The sequence below is a fragment of the Amphiura filiformis genome, chromosome 8 (genome assembly GCF_039555335.1).
Source record: "Amphiura filiformis chromosome 8, Afil_fr2py, whole genome shotgun sequence".
Lineage (NCBI taxonomy): Eukaryota > Metazoa > Echinodermata > Ophiuroidea > Amphilepidida > Amphiuridae > Amphiura > Amphiura filiformis.
In genome coordinates, this window is record NC_092635.1 from 48,279,660 (window position 1) to 48,298,635 (window position 18,976).

Sequence of the window (18,976 nt, forward strand, 5' to 3'; positions counted from 1 at the left end):
ATTCGACAGTGTGCCAAAATAATGCACAATTTGACAACCTATGTATTAATAATGATAATAATAGGCAACTGCAGTTACACGGTGGCCTATGGCGACGTATCATGATACGACTGTTAGTCATAATGTCAGAATGACGTTTTAGGGGGGGGGGTTACATAAAAACCATGTCGTATCACACTAATTAGTGCCATAATTAATTCATTAACTAATTACATTTATGTCTCAAAACTCTGCGAATATATAGAGTTTCATTCACAGATTTTGAAAGTTTAGATAACTCATTTTGCCCAAAAATCGTCATACGACAGTATGTCAAAACAGCGACGAATTATATTGTACAGGCAGGGAAACTAAATCAATACACGTGTATCTTCTATGGAAAACGATACACGTGCATTGATTTTCAGACAATAGATCTTGGGATAATGATAAATATCTCTCTCCATTTTTGGTTTCTAAAGAACCCAATTGTAAGGCTTACACTTGAATATATGTGTTGAAAGAACATGATAATCTTAAGTGAGCGTATTGACCTTCACTACAGACTGTATCAAAAACAAATACGTGGATTCTGGTCGCTACCGGAAACCAGTTTGTCCGGAATGCCTTCCCGTAATGGAATATACGTATTGCATAACAGTGAAAGACTGTCTCGGCTGACGACTCTCTTACATACCAAAGTGAAACCACTGGAAATTCCCCAACTATAATTATTTATATCACTTCTACCTTATTACATCAACGGAACTTTCTCACATCATTCAATACAATGGTCACATTGAGACATAACTATGATATGTCCCGTGGATGTAATAAGGTAGAAGTGATAGAAATAATTATAGCTGAGGGAATTTCCAGTTTTTTCACTTTGGTTAAGGGCTGGGGTATGAACGTTTGGACAGTATTTATTTTGGGACATTAGAGCACATCAGACATATCGAATTGCATTCTGATTACGAAGAATGTCCTTCTGATATCAAATAATTTTGATTTTTTGACATTCGCAATTTAATACACATTTTATGGCAAATCATTAAAAATTGATATTTTTGATATTTAACAGTACTCGAAGTAAACTTTACAAATCTGATGATTTATACTTAAAGTGTATGTAGGTGGGATGAAAAGCCGACGATCAATTAAAAATGTTGACCTTTCGTATTGGAGATATGGATTCTTTTTCCCAAAACACCAACAAAAAAAGGTCTTTTTTGGGAAAAAATCCATATCTTCAATATGAAAGGTCAAAATTTTCAATTGACCGTCGGCTTTTCCTCCCAGCTACTTACACTTTAAGAATATATCATTAGATTTATATAATTTACTTCGAGGACTGTTATATATCAAAAATTTGAAAAATATTAAATTTTATAATTTGTCATAAAATTTGTATTATATTGTGATTTTCAAAAATGAAAATTATTTGATATCAGAAAGACATGCTTCGTATTCAGAATCCAATTCGATAGGTCTGAGGTGCTCTCATGTCCCTCAAAAAATACTGTCGAAACGCAATAAACGCTCATCCTAGATCCCTTAAGAGAGAGAAGGGACAGTTTCTCTTTGCAGATCTGAGTTAGAATGTGAATGTAGGCTTTCTATGTATTGAAAGTAATTGTGCTTAAAGACAGATGTACCTGTGTACCAGTTTGCAAAGCCAATGGTGTGCTATTAAGGCAGCAACGAAACAGATCTTGAGTACACAAAAGTGCTCATCCCAAAGGGATTAATATTCTTCTGTCAACTTGCTGGAGTGTGGTTAATAAACAACACAACTGTCAATAAAGTGGATCAGTGCAAGAAAAAGCCTATTTTCCGGAAGATTTGAGTGCTTGGTAAAAGCAATAGCATTTTGGGAATTAGCATCTGCGCGAGGATTTTATACGCAAAGGACATATAATTCAAGTGTGCAGTAGACTTTGATGAATATATGGATATACATCAGTCGTCCAGAACATTGAGTGCAACAGAACTTTGTAATCAACAAGAAGAAGACTACCAGTTTAAGTAGTAATTATTAGTGCGATTGTATGTGCCTTTATCATGTTTATTGTTCATGTATACAATCATTATCAATCATATTTGATTTTTCATTAAAGATTTAGATATCAATAACTTAGTTAATCAAATAGTGCATGTGTTTTTCGTTGTGCATTCGTGTGAGGAATGGGAAAATGTGACTTTGGCCTTGAGCATGTTGAGTCATTACGGCTCGTAACAATGGCAATTAATAAATTTGTATAATTATGCACTTTTAGACCGCAAATTGCGCAAAATGGCGACGCCCAGAAAAATGAAAGCGCACTCTCTATTATTATTGAAACTTGTAAATGTGAGTATAGAAACCGCACATCGTACAAGATGGCGCGCGCCAGCCAGTATTACTGTACGTGTCGGCTTAGGTTAATCATGGTGTTATTATTTAAATTGTATTACTTAAATTTGTTACAAGAAAAATATGAAATGGTTAAAATGCAATTTGGTTACCGATAAACAAATGTCATATAACTAAGTGTGAACTTTGAAGAAGACAAGTGAAGTAGATTATGATGATGAAATTGGCCTAGCTACCAAGAAAGTTTGAACTTACCAAAAATACTTGTATATTTTGGCAGAATTTGGTTTTCCAGAGATTACACTACTAAATCAGGTCCCCGACTATCTGATTGAAAAAATAACAACCAGCTTTGCCCCTCCCCCCTACAGTTATCAACCCTCCCCCTCCCCCCATCTGATTGTTGTTTATAATCAAATTAAATATTGGTATAAACATATTTTACGCAGCCATGGAACACGGTGTGCAGGCGAGATAGCAGCGGAAGCTAACAATGGAATCTGTGGAGTAGGAGTGGCGTACAACGCAAAAATTGGAGGTAGGCGGTACGGGGGCACTTAAGTGACGGGTATGTGCTTTACGACTTCGGGAAGTAGGGGCCTATCGGTATAAAAATATGTATAACTTTAGGGAATAAAGTCAAATCGTGCCGAATGAGGTATCAAAATACGCAGGACAAAATTGTCCATCTGTCAACTACTTTATTGTCTTGTAATTTGTTGATGTATGCATGCATGTTTATATGCCCGTATATTGTCCAAGCATATCATACTTTTAAGGGGGTTCGAAACGATGTTTCTGGAAAACAGAAACTGAATTTAGAACCATTTGAATAGATTGAATAAGTTAAGCTAAATACACTGAGCAAAATAGTTTTTGTTTGAAGGAAATCGGACATACGGTTGTCAAGATATGCATGTTTTTAGTTTCTTTGTATTCTATTGTTTTTGCCAATATATTGATGAAGTTAATGAGGAAAATTGGCAAAATGTGTTCATGAATATTCATGTTTTCCAATATTATACCAATATCTTATGAATAAACCTTCATACTACTTTTATTTTATATGATTTTGACATAAAACTTTGCCAATGTGTTTCTATGGCCTAAAACATTACCATGTGATTTTCCCGCCCATCTAATTTGCATATTTGCATAATTAATTAGCATTATACTTAAGGCTAATTAATTATGCAAATATGCAAATTAGATTTGCGGGAAAATCACATGTTAAAGCTTGAGGTCATAGAGACACATTGGCAAAGTTTCAGGTCAAAATTCTTAAAGGTAAAAGTAGTATGAAGGTTTATTCATAAAATATTGGAAAATATTGGCAAAATTAATATTAATGAGCACATTATTTTTGCCAATTTTCTTCATTAACTTCATCAATATATTGGCAAAAACAATAGAATACAAAGAATCTTTCAACAGCAATATCTCAAAAACCGTTTGTCCGATTTGGCTCAAATTTAAGAATTAAGATTATTTTGCATATCTCTCTGCAACAAGTCTATTTTAATCTCAATCAGAGCAACTTGATTTTGCCTTTCGTACCAGCTTAATTAAAGACTTTGAATTTGTTAACTTAATCAAACAGTGTATCATTGTTGTGCATTCGTGTGAATTTTGGTAAAATTGCTTTTTGTTTTACTAGATACGTTGGAATTGTATTATCGGTGTAAGCGAAGAGTGCGGTTCACAGGGTTAGCTAACGGTGCAGCACAGTATTGTTGACGATTATCACCGCTCATAAAAAAAATGATATGCTGCCCTCTAGAACGAAAGCGTTAATCCTTTGTTCACTAATTCAAAATAGTTCATGTATAACATAAATTTACCAAAAGTCGAATATGGATTCGGTTATCTGCCGAACTCATATTGATATGATTAGAGCTGGTCTCTACTTTTTTATCCCTAGAAAAAAGAGAAGTTTTATAATATTCAAACGTCGGGTTTTAAACTTTATTTACACCTTTTCTGTTATTCCCCCATTGGACGTTCTGTCACGCTTACCTTGTTTTTAAAACTATATTTACGTTGAAAAAATTAATTAATTATTGTGTACAAAAAGTATTCAGGTTTAAGAAACTGGTTTGCATAGTATTATAATTCGTTATGAATTCGGCAGACGGCCGAATCCGGATACGGCTTTTGGTAAATTTATGTTACGCATGCATTAGTTTTGAATTAGAGAACAAGGGATCAATGCTTTACCTATATAGAGGGCAGCATATCGATTTTTAAACGGTTATCGTCGTTGACTGTACTGCGATGCACCGTTAGCTAACCCTGTATGCCACCCTCTTTTGATTACTTATCATGCTGTTATCATCTGATCTCCGTTAAAAATTTATATGCTTCCTCTGTTGTGTACAGCATTGATCCCTAGTTCTCTAATTCAAAAGTAATGCATGTGTAAAATGAATTTAGCAAAAGCCGAATCCGGCCGGATTCGACCATCTGCCGAATTCATAACGATAGGCCCACATCATATTCGACATATTGTTTAGCAACACAGGCAGATGAAATTTAACGTACAGTGTTTTCGGTTGGTTCTTTTCACACAGGTATATGTGTACTAGATGGTGATGTAACGGATGCAACAGAAGCTCGAGCATTTGGACATAGGAATGATTACATTGATATCTACAGCGCTAGTTGGGGCCCTTCAGATAACGGCATGACAGTGGAAGGTCCCGAAGAACTTGCTTATGATGCCATTGAAACCGCCTTAGAAAAGGTATATCAAAATAATAGCTTTGATTCCGCTATGTTCCTGATTCCTCATGTTCCTCGGTCACGGTTGTTTGATGGCATGTAAAACTGGGTCATTTTTAAAGAAAAGTTGAACAATGTTGGCGCTATTTATCTAAAAAGTTGTTTGCATCTTCACAAGGGGTAGACACTTGTAAAATTGTATTAGAACATCAGCAAACAGACTAACAAATGACAAGGGAATTTTCAAAAAAACCTTTTTATCATGAAACGTAACGCAAAAATTTAAAATATATGTAAATAGCGCCCTCAATTTGCACACAAATGAACAGTTTATAGAATTAAAATTACCACAAAAAACCCTTCAAGAACCCTTTTTGTCATCTATAATGAAACTCGCAATCAAAAAGTCCTTTAAACTGGAAGAACCCTTTTAAGTTTTCCTTTTCCTCTATAATACCCTTGACATTAAGACTACATTTCCGCGCTTCTTTTTTTGTACAGGGTCGTAATGGCAAAGGCAATATATTTGTCTGGGCCGCGGGCAATGGTGGTTACAACGACGATGACTGCAATTGCGATGGTTATGTTAATAATATAGGCACCATTGCAATAGGCTCTATCGTAGACAACACGATTCCTCAATTTACTGAGAAATGTTCCGCCGTCATGGCCGCCACTTACAGTTTTCCTACAGGGGACAAGAATGATGATCACCTGATAATAACTACTGATCTTCATAATGGTTGTACCGACGAGTTTTCAGGGACATCGGCTTCGGCGCCATTAGCTGCTGGAATCATCGCACTTGCTCTTGAAAAAAAGTAAGATGACCGACTAAGTACCTTACCTTCCAAGTGAAAAATGCACCCGGAATTTTTACCAGCAGATACTTTCTTCTTCTTCCTTATAAGTGCCTCCCTCATATGTATGAGTATTGTCGCACTGCGTACAGACAAGCTGTACTTATTTTTACTCTGGAACCTAGAGTAGATGAGTGTATTTTGAAGTACAGTCAACATGACCGGGATGATCCCCTGCTCTTTTCGAATAGCCTGTGACGTTCTTTAACGTGCACACTACATTAATGTGAGAAAATATGCATGTACACGGGACCGACAGCTTAAAGTGCCCTCCGAAGCACTAAGCAAGTAGAGTGAAGTGTCTTGCTCAAGGACACAAAGAGCCGGACCTGGGATTCGAACCCTTGACCCTTGGGTTCACAGTCCTATGCCTTAACCGCTAGGCCACGCTTTCCTCAGGAACATTAAACACTTTAACCCCATGAGAACTACCTGCCGATTGGCCAAAAAGAAGTTTTCAATATCAATTGGCCCAATCAGCAATATTGTTAGAATAATTTCAATAATTTTTTTTTAAATGAAAATTACCCAATTGACTATTGCATTCAAAACTCATAATCCCTCTGTTGAGGACTTTAACTAAATCTTCCATAGGGGATATGTGGATTTTAAATGGAATAACCCGATTTCATTAATCGTTGCATTTGTGTTGCAGTCCAGATTTAACATGGAGGGATGTTCAACACATCGTAGTTTGGACATCAAAACGAGATGTAGTCAAGGCAGAACCAGGATGGTTCCAGAATGGAGCAGGGTTATGGGCCCATCGAGCAGTTGGATTTGGACTGATGGATGCCGAAGCCATCGTGGAAATGGCAGATCCTAAAATATGGAAGACAGTACCAAAACAGAACCAATGTGTTATAAGTTATAAAGACGTTCACTTCAAAGACATGTAAGATTTGTTCATCTCAAAGTATTTGATGTAGAGAGGGGTAAGGTAAACATACTGTTTGACTAGAACTGAGACGGCCAATTAGTTTAGCCACCAGGTAGCTTTGCCATGCACCTGAATGCTTTATTTTTCTATCCTATTTCTTCGTAATCCTTAAGGGCTGGGGTATGAGCGACCTTGAAGTTCCGGTATCTGGAGAGGGGAAGCAATGAGTTACCCCAAATCACAGCGGCAGGTAGTGACTGGGCCGCCGAGTGCTAATATATATTTATTTTGGAAGGTTCGTGTTTGTTTTAAATTTTGGGGCGTTTTTCCAAAATTTGATATTTTTGGTCATCATATTTCAAAAAAGCGACATGCCAAATACAACTCTTTGGGCACTTAGTTTGTTATTGTTATTGCAGTTCTTTTCCACATACCTACGTTAACATTCGATTGGGTGATTTACTAATATTATATATTTTATGACTGCGTTTTACACGTATCATGAAATTAACGCAAATATCTAGTCACGCTGCTTTTAAAACTTTTACCTGATCGTCGGCTTTTGCAGGCAACAGAATGCAGATTGGCTCACGATAGATGTCGTATTCCTCTATGTGGTTCACTCATTGATAAAATGAGTTTGCGTTCCTTGTAACAACACACACATTGCCGTCTGGAAACCGGGTCTGGTACTGATTTGGGGACAGCCAATAGACTTCAGCGCCGTATCAAATCTCATAAAAACCACACGACTGACGACTATGTGTTTATGTTTCCCGCACGAAAGCTTGTGTCTACATCTATTACTATACTTCTTTGGAAACGTTGACCTTTGACCATTCTTTGTATAACGCCCTGATATGACCTTGATATGTTCGCTTGATTGGGTACGTTATAGCGTCCATTTCATTGAGGTGTTAGGACTTGGTCAGTAGATAATACTTGCAGGGATACAATAGTTTAACATGGTGTGTGAGCATGGTGAAAGACTCATTATTGATTAGGCACGGACATATTAAAGGCACAGGTCCTTTGCGTGTATAGCAGAAAATTATAATAGAATGTGTGAATAGAATGTTTGGAATTTTGCAACTAAAATACTAACTGCATTCTGCATTATGTATTTATTTATTTATTTAGGCCTATGCCTATTTATTTATTTACTGACTTATTTATTTATTTTATTTATTTGGTATATTAGTCAGTAGGCCTAGTTAGTAATATTCCATGATAGGCCTACGTCGGTTTATTATTGATTGTTGATAACTTGAAAACTTGATTGATTGATCGATTAATAGTCATTTCACATTATATTCCTAGTTTATAGGCCAATTTGAATAACATCGTACATTAGATAAATAGACCTATCAGTATTGATTTATTCTATTCAGCAATATCAAGGATTACTATCAAACTTCTCATAGCTGATTGTCAGTTGGCTCAGTGGTAACGCAGTAGGTTTTACAACACCGAGGTCCCGGGTTCGATTCCCACCTCTGCCTATTTTTTGAAAGGCTGAGAAAAAAATGAAATTTCTGGACTGCAAACTTATTTGGCGCGCGATCTGAGCTGGTCCTTTTCTGGTGGCTGTGTCTGTTACAGGCACACTCCCTCTGCATCCAAACCAGGTTCACGCTCATTACACCTCCCTTAAAGTCCCTAGTACACACATTTTGTTGTTCCCAAAACAAAATATTGTCCCATGGGTGGGGGAAAGGTAATTAAACTTTACATGGGGTCGAATTTCAAACTTTATCAAATTGTGTCGAAAACGTTACTAATGTATTCCTCTGGTCATAAGGATTCAGTTATTACCAAAGAGGTCAAAGGTCAACCGTTGACCTCTAAATGGTCAAAATTTTAAACTTAATTTGACTTGAAATTTAAATGTTTTTCCCTTCAGTTATATCAAACGTGATGAAATCGCGACAATTCCTATACCTGTGGATGGTTGCTATGGGACGAAAGATTACGTAAAGTATGTGGAACACGTGGAATTTTTTCTAGACTTAACCTATCCTTATCGAGGATCCATTAGTGTTAATATGACATCTAACTCCGGTAAGCAAGTCATCATGCAGTTATTGTTAACTACATGTATGCGCACACGGCACAACACAGGGGCACTCATAGTAGACAATTGAACCCTACTGGTAGCGCTGTGTTGTAGATATACGAGATGAACTAGTTAGCATCATATATGAAAAAGTATAAAAGCTATGATTTTAGTACTTTCTCTATGTTTCAATTACTTATTCTTTTCAAAATATCTCAATTTTCAACCCGGTACAAGCTTTAATAACGGGGGACCATACATTTGTATGAGAAAGAAATATACCATCTATATCCAAACTCCCGTGTTATTCCAATGCACTTTTTGCTTCACCGGGCCGCCCCGGCTTGGTCACATTTGCAAGAGGCGTGTCACGAAACCGTAATAGGTACAAATTTAGTACTTTCTGTCAGTCAAGTATGGTTTATTCTCTACATGTCAATCTTTAAATCATTAGCATAGTCCTTATAATAACAGTGGACCACCTTGATGAGTAAATGACAGCAAACCAGTGATAAATACCCCAAAACTCAGTCAGTGGAGCTCCGCCCGTACATGTCAATAGCGTCATTATCAATTGGATTAGTCGACCGTAGCGGACAATTCAAGCGCTCATTGGATTAATATTATCACGTGGTAATAAATTTGCGTTGGACAATCCATTACTATAATAAAATCTTCACTAAGCGGGTTTATGGCTGGAAAGGTCACGGTGAATTTGCCGTGGACATAAGTGCACTATGTATGATGATGTTTTCCTTACGAATCCTACATGACATCGACCAAGTTTAAAAAGAAACTGATTCTGAATCGGTGCAAAAATTTTTTTAATGGATCGGGGTATATATTTACAGGCACCACCACGATACTTCTGTCGCCCAGAAAGTTTGATACTTCCGAGGATGGATTATTCTACTGGCCCTTTACGTCTGTACACTACTGGGGAGAGGAGAGCACGTCTAGCGATAACACAGGCGAATGGAAGGTATCCATCTGGGATTCGGTAAGAAAATTTTTTTTTCAAGCTGCCAGGTATAGCCATCTTTATTCTTCATAAAAGAGCGTATGCTGTTGTTTTTTTTTAATGGCAAAGAAGAGCAAATGTAAAATTGAAGCCAACCAGCAGTGTTTTGTAGCTTTTTATATACAGAAAACGAACAAGTACAAAAGAGAAAAGAATAGAGGAAACACTTCTTATTGGCTTTCCATATAAGTATGACTACTATATAATACAAAGAGAACAGGGCACTACACGAACAGACAAAAGTAATGCTTCATTTCAGAGCAGGGGGCCAGATAGAAGCACTTCACTTGACAAAGATGGAAAAGATGCGAGAAGTGATGATGGACATTTTAAACGCAGTGCCAAGATATTGCCATTTTTCTCAGTACTTTTGCCTGCCAATTTTGTTCGTTGAATTAAGCTTAACCAAATTCCGAAAGTTCTGATACGAAAGAGCAAGCTGTTGTGAATGAATATAAGATTTAAGAAAGATGAATAAAATGTTATTGCAAGTACTTTTTGGTAAGGAAGTTTATCCAGATGTGATCCTTTGAGCTCCATGGATGTCATTTACGCTATATGTAAGAACTGTCAGTGGCGTACCGTGGCCGCCCCAACCCCGGGGGGCTGAAGAAGGAACAATTTTGCCGCCCCTTCTTTAACAGCCCGAAAAGGTTGACCCAATTTTTTCACGGTCGTTTGAAAAGTGAAGAGCAAAAAAAAAAAAAAAAAAAAAAAAAAAAAAAAAATTTTAGGCGCTAGCGCCCTAAAAGCAACCATTTTGACCATTTTTTAAGCTTTTCCAATTTTTTGCGCCCTTTTTAATTTGCTAATTCGTTTTGCCGCCCCATTCGTTTTTGCCGCCCCTGTTTTTGCCGCCCTTCTTCTTCCGCCGCCCTTCGTTTTTGCCGCCCTTCGTTTTTGCCGCCCCCGACTTTGACCCCGGGGGGCTGGCGCACCCAAAGCCCCCCCCCAAAAAAAATACGCGCATGACTGTAAAGCAAGATACCATCAAATACAATCTGACGATATTCTTGGAAAAAGAACTGGCAACCGCGCGCGCAACTGAGCAACCAGCATCAGTGGTAAACAAAATATCGTCACAACAACAATTAGTGTATTAAAAGGAGTCTGCTAGACTTCTAAACATCCACAGTGAGTACTGTTTTACTGGACTAGAAATAAGAATAATCTGATATAATATTATGTATACATTATTCTTTGAATGTTGCAATAGTTATTAACTCGTTTTTTTGTATATTTCAAAAATACTATGAATTTCAGCTAGAATTTGCGGAGCCAGGAAAATATTATGGTCCCATAGATGGATGGTATTTGATTCTTCACGGCACGGAGACACTTCCAGAATATCGACAAAAGACAAAACGAACAAAGCGAAAACCCAAAAAATCGGTAGGTAACACTGGACTGATTTTGGTCGTCGAGTCTAAAGATATCACATTGCCTTCCTAACATAATAAATCACCTCGTTACAGCAAATGATGACACTCACATTACTTCGTAAAGGTTCCCTTTGTTTCATTAAGAATAGACTGGCTAAAAATAGTCAAGAAATAAAACATATTTTGCAAGATCTGGATGTGCTCTGTTCATTGAGGTACATTTTGTCACTATCGACCATGATGTTGCACTAGATAGCAAATCAATCCAGAAAGTTGAAATGGAAGAAATGCATTGTGGGAAGTGTAAGATATCTTCTCTGGGTAGTTAGTTACAATGGAAACAGCAGCATCTTATTAGATGTTGATGGCAATAACGTACTGATAAATGGTTACGTTAAAATGCATGGTGTAAATTAAATCTATCCCAACTGATAAGTGCCTTCTTTACCTATAGAACCGTTTCAATAAAACTTTCACGTATATCATTGCAGGATTCTCCGGCGGTGAAAGAAAAGCGTTCTAGCCAGAAATCAGCAGATGATGAACCCGTCGTGATCAAGCGAAGATCGACAAGGAGAGAGAATAGGGACTTTTTGCACTCCTTCACAGACGACGAAAATAAAAACGAGTTTATTATTGACCTTTTAGGTAAATCCCATAATTCCTTGTGTTAGACCACAGATGCCGTCATTTGACGTCATGCCGATGTGCACATCGTTTGGCGAACTTCGCTCTGCGCATTGCAATTAAAGGCCCTTTCAGTGATTTCACAGGAACATTAAAAAAATGGAAATTTGTCAGAGTTGCTTAGAAATAAAGAATAAGTCTACAGAATTTCATTAAACCACTTTTCCCTGAATACATCGACAAATTAGTCAAAAACAGAAGTTTTAGAAAGGTTTTCTACTTCAACTCAGATCGACTCGAGAAAATCGAGATTTTCGTACAGTGCGCCACCAATCGACTGGAAAAACTTCCTAGTCCAGTGTTTCTAACACGGGGAAGTAGAGTCTAAATTGATTTAAAACAGACGCTTAATTTTTGTAGTAGAAAACAAAATAAGCAATTAAACGTCACCGAGGCAAACTAACGGTCAATTCAAATATGAAAAACAGTTAAAATTGTGTATTTTGTTTAAAATAGTAGCTACTGATGTAATAAGTAGTAGAAACAATACGCAACGCGTGTTGGTATGGTGGAGAGTGAGCTTCTTTCGATCTCGAGTCGGACTTTTTGTACTGTCAGTATCAAAAGTCCAGATTCAAGTAAATGCTTTATTTTGTTTAAAATACACGGCTTTCGACCGAACCACTAGCAGGCTATGTTTGCACATCTATGCCAATTACAAAGGTACCAAAATCTGAATTTTGATGATTTTTACGATCGTCCGGATGAGCAAATCACTGAATGGGCCTTTAAGTTGCCTTGCCTTGCTGGCTACGTCATCCCATGTCGGCTGTAGCCCTACTCATGAAAGCTCATGAAGTTTTCATTGTTCTCTGTCTTGTGCTATCCTAGCCCAGGTTGTGCCAATGTAGATGTGATGTCGTCCCGCCATCTGCGTTTTTGTCCCCTTCTCCTTCTGCCTGTTCTAGGTTGCCACTCTGTTAGTCGTTTTGTCCACCTGTTATCATTTGATCTTGCTAGATGTCCTGCCCATCTCCATTTTGCCTCTTTTATTTTCTCCAGAATGTCCTTGACTTTGGTTTTATTTCTTATATGCGAGTTCCTAATTTTGTCCCGTATTGTGATATTCAGCATTCTTCTTTCCATTGCACGCTGCGCTGTTATCAGTTTTTGGTTGTTGTCCACGTTTCGCAGCCGTATGTCATTGTTGGTAGCACATATTGATTGATTTTCTATCACACCGAATATGTCTATATCTGCCAAAGCAGCTCCAGCCAGCCTTAATTCTGATTAGTGCTTCCTCTCTCGTGTAGTCTTCCAGCTTCACAGTCTGGCCAAGATCTTTGTAGCGTGACGTCAAATGACGACATCCGGGGTCTAACCGCAAGGAATCATGGGATTTATCGAAAAGGTCATTTGAAAGCTATTAACTATTTGGGAACCATAATTAATTATACGTAAAATTTACTTCGCGCGGAGAATGAAAATAGTATATTAAACAGTAAATTTTCAATCATAGATTTTTTTTTTAATTCCCGTAAAATTAAAATAAGTAAATACCCGCATGCCGCAGCTTATGATCGAGAAACAGCAAAAAACACCGGATCTTTGTATCCGAATTTGAAGTTAAGCACTGTAACTTTTCTGGCAGGGGCGGGACCATTTTTAATCAGAATTCAGAAAGTATTGTTATTTGTATCACTGTACTTGACTTTTATGTTTTAAGGCCAAAAAAAAAAGGGTTTGTCTCAAAGCTCACGAGAAATTTAAAACAAATGCGAAATGCGATTTTTTTTTAAATTTTATTCCCGACTTTTTTCATGGTATTTTGAGAAAAAAGTCTGATTTTCGCCGAATTTTTCTGGAAAAAACTTTAAAAATTTTTTTTTTTAAATAAAAAAAATTTCCGCATTTGTTTTTGTCAAATCGTGGATTTTACAAACGCGCGCAAGCTTTGAGACGAACCTTTTTTTGGCCTAAAATGGTTTATAATAATTATAGTATGTTTTGGCCCACTGTCAGCGAATTTCTGTAAAGTATGCTGAGGCTTGTGGGTATAATTAATCACTGCGCTTCCATCACTTTAATTAATACAAAACACAAAGTCATCAAACCAATAAGTCTCCAGTAGTAAAATAGTTGCCTTAAATTCGATAATGCAATATCAATCATGATACTTTGAAATCCTTTAAGGGATCTAAAATGAGCGTTTATTGCGTTTCGACAGTATTTTTGTGGGACATGAGAGCACCTCGGACCTATCGAATTGCATTCTGAATACGAAGCATGTCTTTCTGATATCAAATAATTTTCATTTTTGAAAATCACAATATAATACAAATTTTATGACAAATTATAAAAATTTGATATTTTTCAAATTTTGATATATAACAGTACTCGAAGTAAATTATATAAATCTAATGATATATTCTTAAAGTGTATGTAACAGGGAGGAAAAGCCGACAGTCAATTGAAAATTTTGACCTTTCATATTGAAGATATGGATTTTTTCCCAAAAAAGACCTAATTTTTTTGGTGTTTTGGGAAAAAAAATCCATATCTTCAATACGAGAGGTCAAAATTTTCAATTGATCGTCGGCTTTTCATCCCACCTGCATACACTTTAAGTATAAATCATCAGATTTATAAAGTTTACTTCAAGTACTGTTAAATATCAAAAATATCAATTTTAATGATTTGCCATAAAATGTATTAAATTGCGAATTTCAAAAATCAAAATTATTTGATATCAGAATGACATTCTTCGTATTCAGAATGCAATTCGATATGTCTGATGTGCTCTGATGTCCCAAAATAAATACTGTCCAAACGTTCATACCCCAGCCCTTAAGTGGTCATAATTCCCATGTTGATGTGAGGTACAGTTCCAACCCTTTTCCCTTCCTCACTCCCTTTACATGCTTTAGGGAAAATGTACTAACGTCCGCATTCTACATTAGGAAAATTAGGACGCGTTCTCCCTTCTATGGGCTATGGCTATGGGCAATAACATTTTACAACATTTACTTAAAAACTGCCAGTATAATCTTGCATGATGTTGTAATTAGCCAAGCCATATTTACCTTGTCGGATATGACCCAGGCTAAAATCACCTTCTACGGAGTTCACTCATCAATCACCACTATCATTAGAGAATGAATTTGGAGAAGACCTTCTGATTAAATTACAAACACTCGCTGAGCAGCAAGACCTTCCCTCTAAGCTTTTAATCCGATAAGCTGATTATCTATTTGTTTTCATGAATTGTATGATATAAAAAGATGAAGATCAAGGATGTGACTGATGAGATTATCATGAATATTATGGAATATTTTGGGACACACATAACATAATTGATGATGAGGCTTATACGGTTCATAATAAATATAATGCAGAAAGAGAAAGTTGTATCATGTTTTATTATGTGTCGGTTTCACACGGTTGTTTGATGTATATAGAATTGGCTTCATTATTAACTAAATGCAAACTATAGATGGCGCTATTTATCGTAAATCATATGTCTTTATATTTTGCAAGGGTTAGGAGATTAATACTGCCATTAAAACAGCTGGAATCGGTGAAACAAGCAACAAGGAAATTTTATCAACATATTTTATCAAACAAAAGGAATATTTTGTATTAAAAGCTTTAAGAGTAATTTCCAGTAACTAAATAGCGCCACCAATTTTGTCATCTATACATTTTATATCCGAAAAAGCTTAAAAATATACTATAAAAGTGAATAATTTTGTAAAAGAGGGGAAATTAAAGTTGGGAATGGCTCAAAAGCATCTGTATACATTAGCATGATATCACTTTTAGCTGTTTAAGCTTAAAATTTGGTTATACATGACGTTTTGTTTAAAAACTAATAAATGATCCCATCAAACAACCGATTTCAGAATGAAGAAGAGTAGTGTACAGAAATATACTTCTATGAATAATAACAGTCCAATCTTTTCATATTTTCTGAAGATCAAAAACATACCTATATACATAACGACTGCTCAGTGCCAGAAGTCGTTAAGTGCAGTTGCTGCCCTGTGCTCATTTGACCACTTACACAGAGTATCATATTGTACTTATCTACACATGGCAGCTACACATGGCCGCTATTGTACTTCACCACTTCTGGCTCTGAGGAGTAGATAAAATCAAGGAAATGATGGGAAAATTATGAAATTGCTAAAAGTGAATCGTATCATATAAAAAGATCAAGATCAAGGATGTGACGGATGAGATTATCATTTATTTATCATCAATGTTCTATTTAAATAAATCGAAGATCAAGGATGTGATGTGAATATTAGGAAATTATTTAATGTGAATTGTATGATATTAAACGATGAAGATCAAGGATGTGACTGATGAGATTATTTATTTATCATTGATGTTCTATAAAAACTCGAAGATCAACGATGTGATGAGAATATTATAAAATTGCTGAAAGTGAGTCGTATGATATAAAAATGAAGATCAAGGATGTAACGCATGAGATTATCATTCATTTATCATTGATGTTCTATAAAAACTTTCGAAGATCAAGGATGTGATGGGAATATTACGAAATTGTTTAATGTGAATTGTATATAAAAAGATGAAGATCAAGGATGTGACTGATGAGATTATTTATTTATCATTGATGTTCTATAAAAACTCGAAGATCAAGGATGTAATGGGAATATTATGAATTGCTGAAAGTGAGTCGTATGATAAAAATGAAGATCAAGGATGTAACGCATGAGATTATCATTCATTTATCATTGATGTTCAATAAAAACTCGAAGATCAAGGATGTGATGGGAATATTAGGAAATTGTTTAATGTGAATTGTATGATATAAAAAAATGAAGATCAAGGATGTGACTGATGAGATTATTTATTTATGATTGATGTTCGATAAAAACTCGAAAATCAAGGATGTGATGAGAATATTATAAAATTGCTGAAAGTGTGTCGTATATATAAAGATCAAGGATGTAACACATGAGATAATCATTCATTTATCATTGATGTTCAATAAAAGCTCGAAAATCAAGGATGTGATTGGAATATTATGAATTGCTGAAAGTGAATCGTATCATATAAAAATGAAGATCAAGGATGTAACACATGAGATAATCATTTATTTGTAGTAGATGCTCTATAAAAATTCAAAGATCAAGGATGTGATGTGAATATTAGGAAATTGTTAAAAGTAAATTGTATCATATGAAAAGATGAAGATCAAGGATGTGACTGATGAGATTATTTATTTATCATTGATGTTCGATAAAAACTCGAAAATCAAGGATGTGATGAGAATATTATAAAATTGCTGAAAGTGTGCCGTATGATATAAAGATCAGGGATGTAACACATGAGATAATCATTCATTTATCATTGATGTTTCATAAAAGCTCGAAAATCAAGGATGTGATTGGAATATTATGAATTGCTGAAAGTGAATCGTATCATATAAAAATGAAGATCAAGGATGTAACACATGAGATAATCATTTATTTGTCGAAGATGCTCTATAAAAACTCAAAGATCAAGGATGTGATGTGAATATTAGGAAATTGTTAAAAGTAAATTGTATCATATGAAAAGATGAAGATCAAGGATGTGACGGATGAGATTGTCATTTATTTATCATTAACGTTCTATAAAAAAAAACCTCGAAGATCAAGGATGTGATGGGAATATTATGAAATTGCTAAAAGTGAATCCTATCGTATAAAAATGAAGATCAAGGATGTAACGCTTGAGATTATCATTTATTTATCATTGAAGTTCAATAAAAACTCAAAAATCAAGGATATGATGGGAATATTATGAAATTGCTAAATCGTATCATATAAAAAGATGAAGATCAAGGATGTGACGGATGAGATTATAATTTATTCATCATTGATGTTCTATAAAAACTCGAAGATCAAGGATGTGATGTGAATATTATGAAATTGCTGAAAGTGAATTGTTTCATATGAAATGATGAAGATCAAGGATGTGACAGATGAGATTATCATTTATTTATCATTGATGTTCTATAAACACTTTCGAAGATCAAGGATGTGATGGGAATATTACGAAATTGTTTAATGTGAATTGTATATAAAAAAGATGAAGATCAAGGATGTGACTGATGAGATTACCATTTGTCATTGATCATTGTTGATATTCAATAAAAACTTGAAATACAAGGATGTGATGGGAATATTAGCCAATTGTTAAAAGTGAATTGTATCATAATTATGAAAAGATGAAGATCATAGATATAACGCATGAGATTGTCATTCATTTATCATTGATGTTCAATAAAACCTCGAAGATCAAGGATATGATGGGAATATTAGGAAATTGTTAAAAGTGAATGTGAATTTTGTCATATAAAAAGATAAAGATCAAGTATGTGACGGATGAGATTATCGTTTATTTATCATTAATGTTCTATAAAAAAAACTGGAAGATCAAGGATGTGATGGGAATTTTACGAAATTGTTAATGTGAATTGTATGATATAAAAAGATGAAGATCAAGAATGTGACTGATGAGATTATCATTTATTTATCATTGATGTTCTATAAAAGCTCGAAGATCAAGGATGTGATGTGAATATTATGAAATTGCTGAAAGTAAATTGTTTCATATGAAATGATGAAGATCAAGGATGTGACAGATGAGATTATCATTTATTTATCACTGATGTTCTATAAAAACTTTCGAAGATCAAGGATGTGATGGGAATATTACGAAATTGTTTAATGTGAATTGTATATAAAAAAAAGATCAAGGATGTGACTGATAAGATTACCATTTGTCATTGATATCCAATAAAAACTTGAAGATCAAGGATGTGATGGGAATATTACGAAATTTTTAATGTGAATTGTTACGGCCTTGGACTCATAATCTGAGAGCTTGCTTGACGTGCGTGGGTTCGAGTCCCCGTCCCGCCACCGTGTTGCGCCCTTGGGCAAGGCGCTTTGTCACGCTTGCCTCACCCCACCCAGGTGCAATGGGAAGCTGTTAGGGGTAGTCACAGTCGTTGTACTGATGAACCCTGCGCCATTTGTAGGCAGCAAACGTGGTCCGACATATTCTAATAACGG

The 18,976-nt window shown here is 35.5% G+C and overlaps 1 protein-coding gene across 1 annotated transcript in view; it reads left to right on the top strand.

Annotated features, from left to right (window-relative positions):
- The window catches only part of LOC140159135 (neuroendocrine convertase 1-like), a 41,595-nt gene extending 29,597 nt beyond the window's left edge, over positions 1 to 11,998 (top strand). The window contains exons 6-13 of the mRNA XM_072182491.1: positions 2,785 to 2,873; positions 4,906 to 5,078; positions 5,558 to 5,877; positions 6,572 to 6,811; positions 8,700 to 8,857; positions 9,704 to 9,852; positions 11,137 to 11,265; positions 11,747 to 11,998. Of these exons, the coding sequence (XP_072038592.1) occupies positions 2,785 to 2,873; positions 4,906 to 5,078; positions 5,558 to 5,877; positions 6,572 to 6,811; positions 8,700 to 8,857; positions 9,704 to 9,852; positions 11,137 to 11,265; positions 11,747 to 11,929 (1,441 nt within the window). The 3' untranslated portion in view covers positions 11,930 to 11,998. The remainder of the gene's footprint in view (positions 1 to 2,784; positions 2,874 to 4,905; positions 5,079 to 5,557; positions 5,878 to 6,571; positions 6,812 to 8,699; positions 8,858 to 9,703; positions 9,853 to 11,136; positions 11,266 to 11,746) is intronic.
- Positions 11,999 to 18,976: the final 6,978 nt, after the last annotated feature.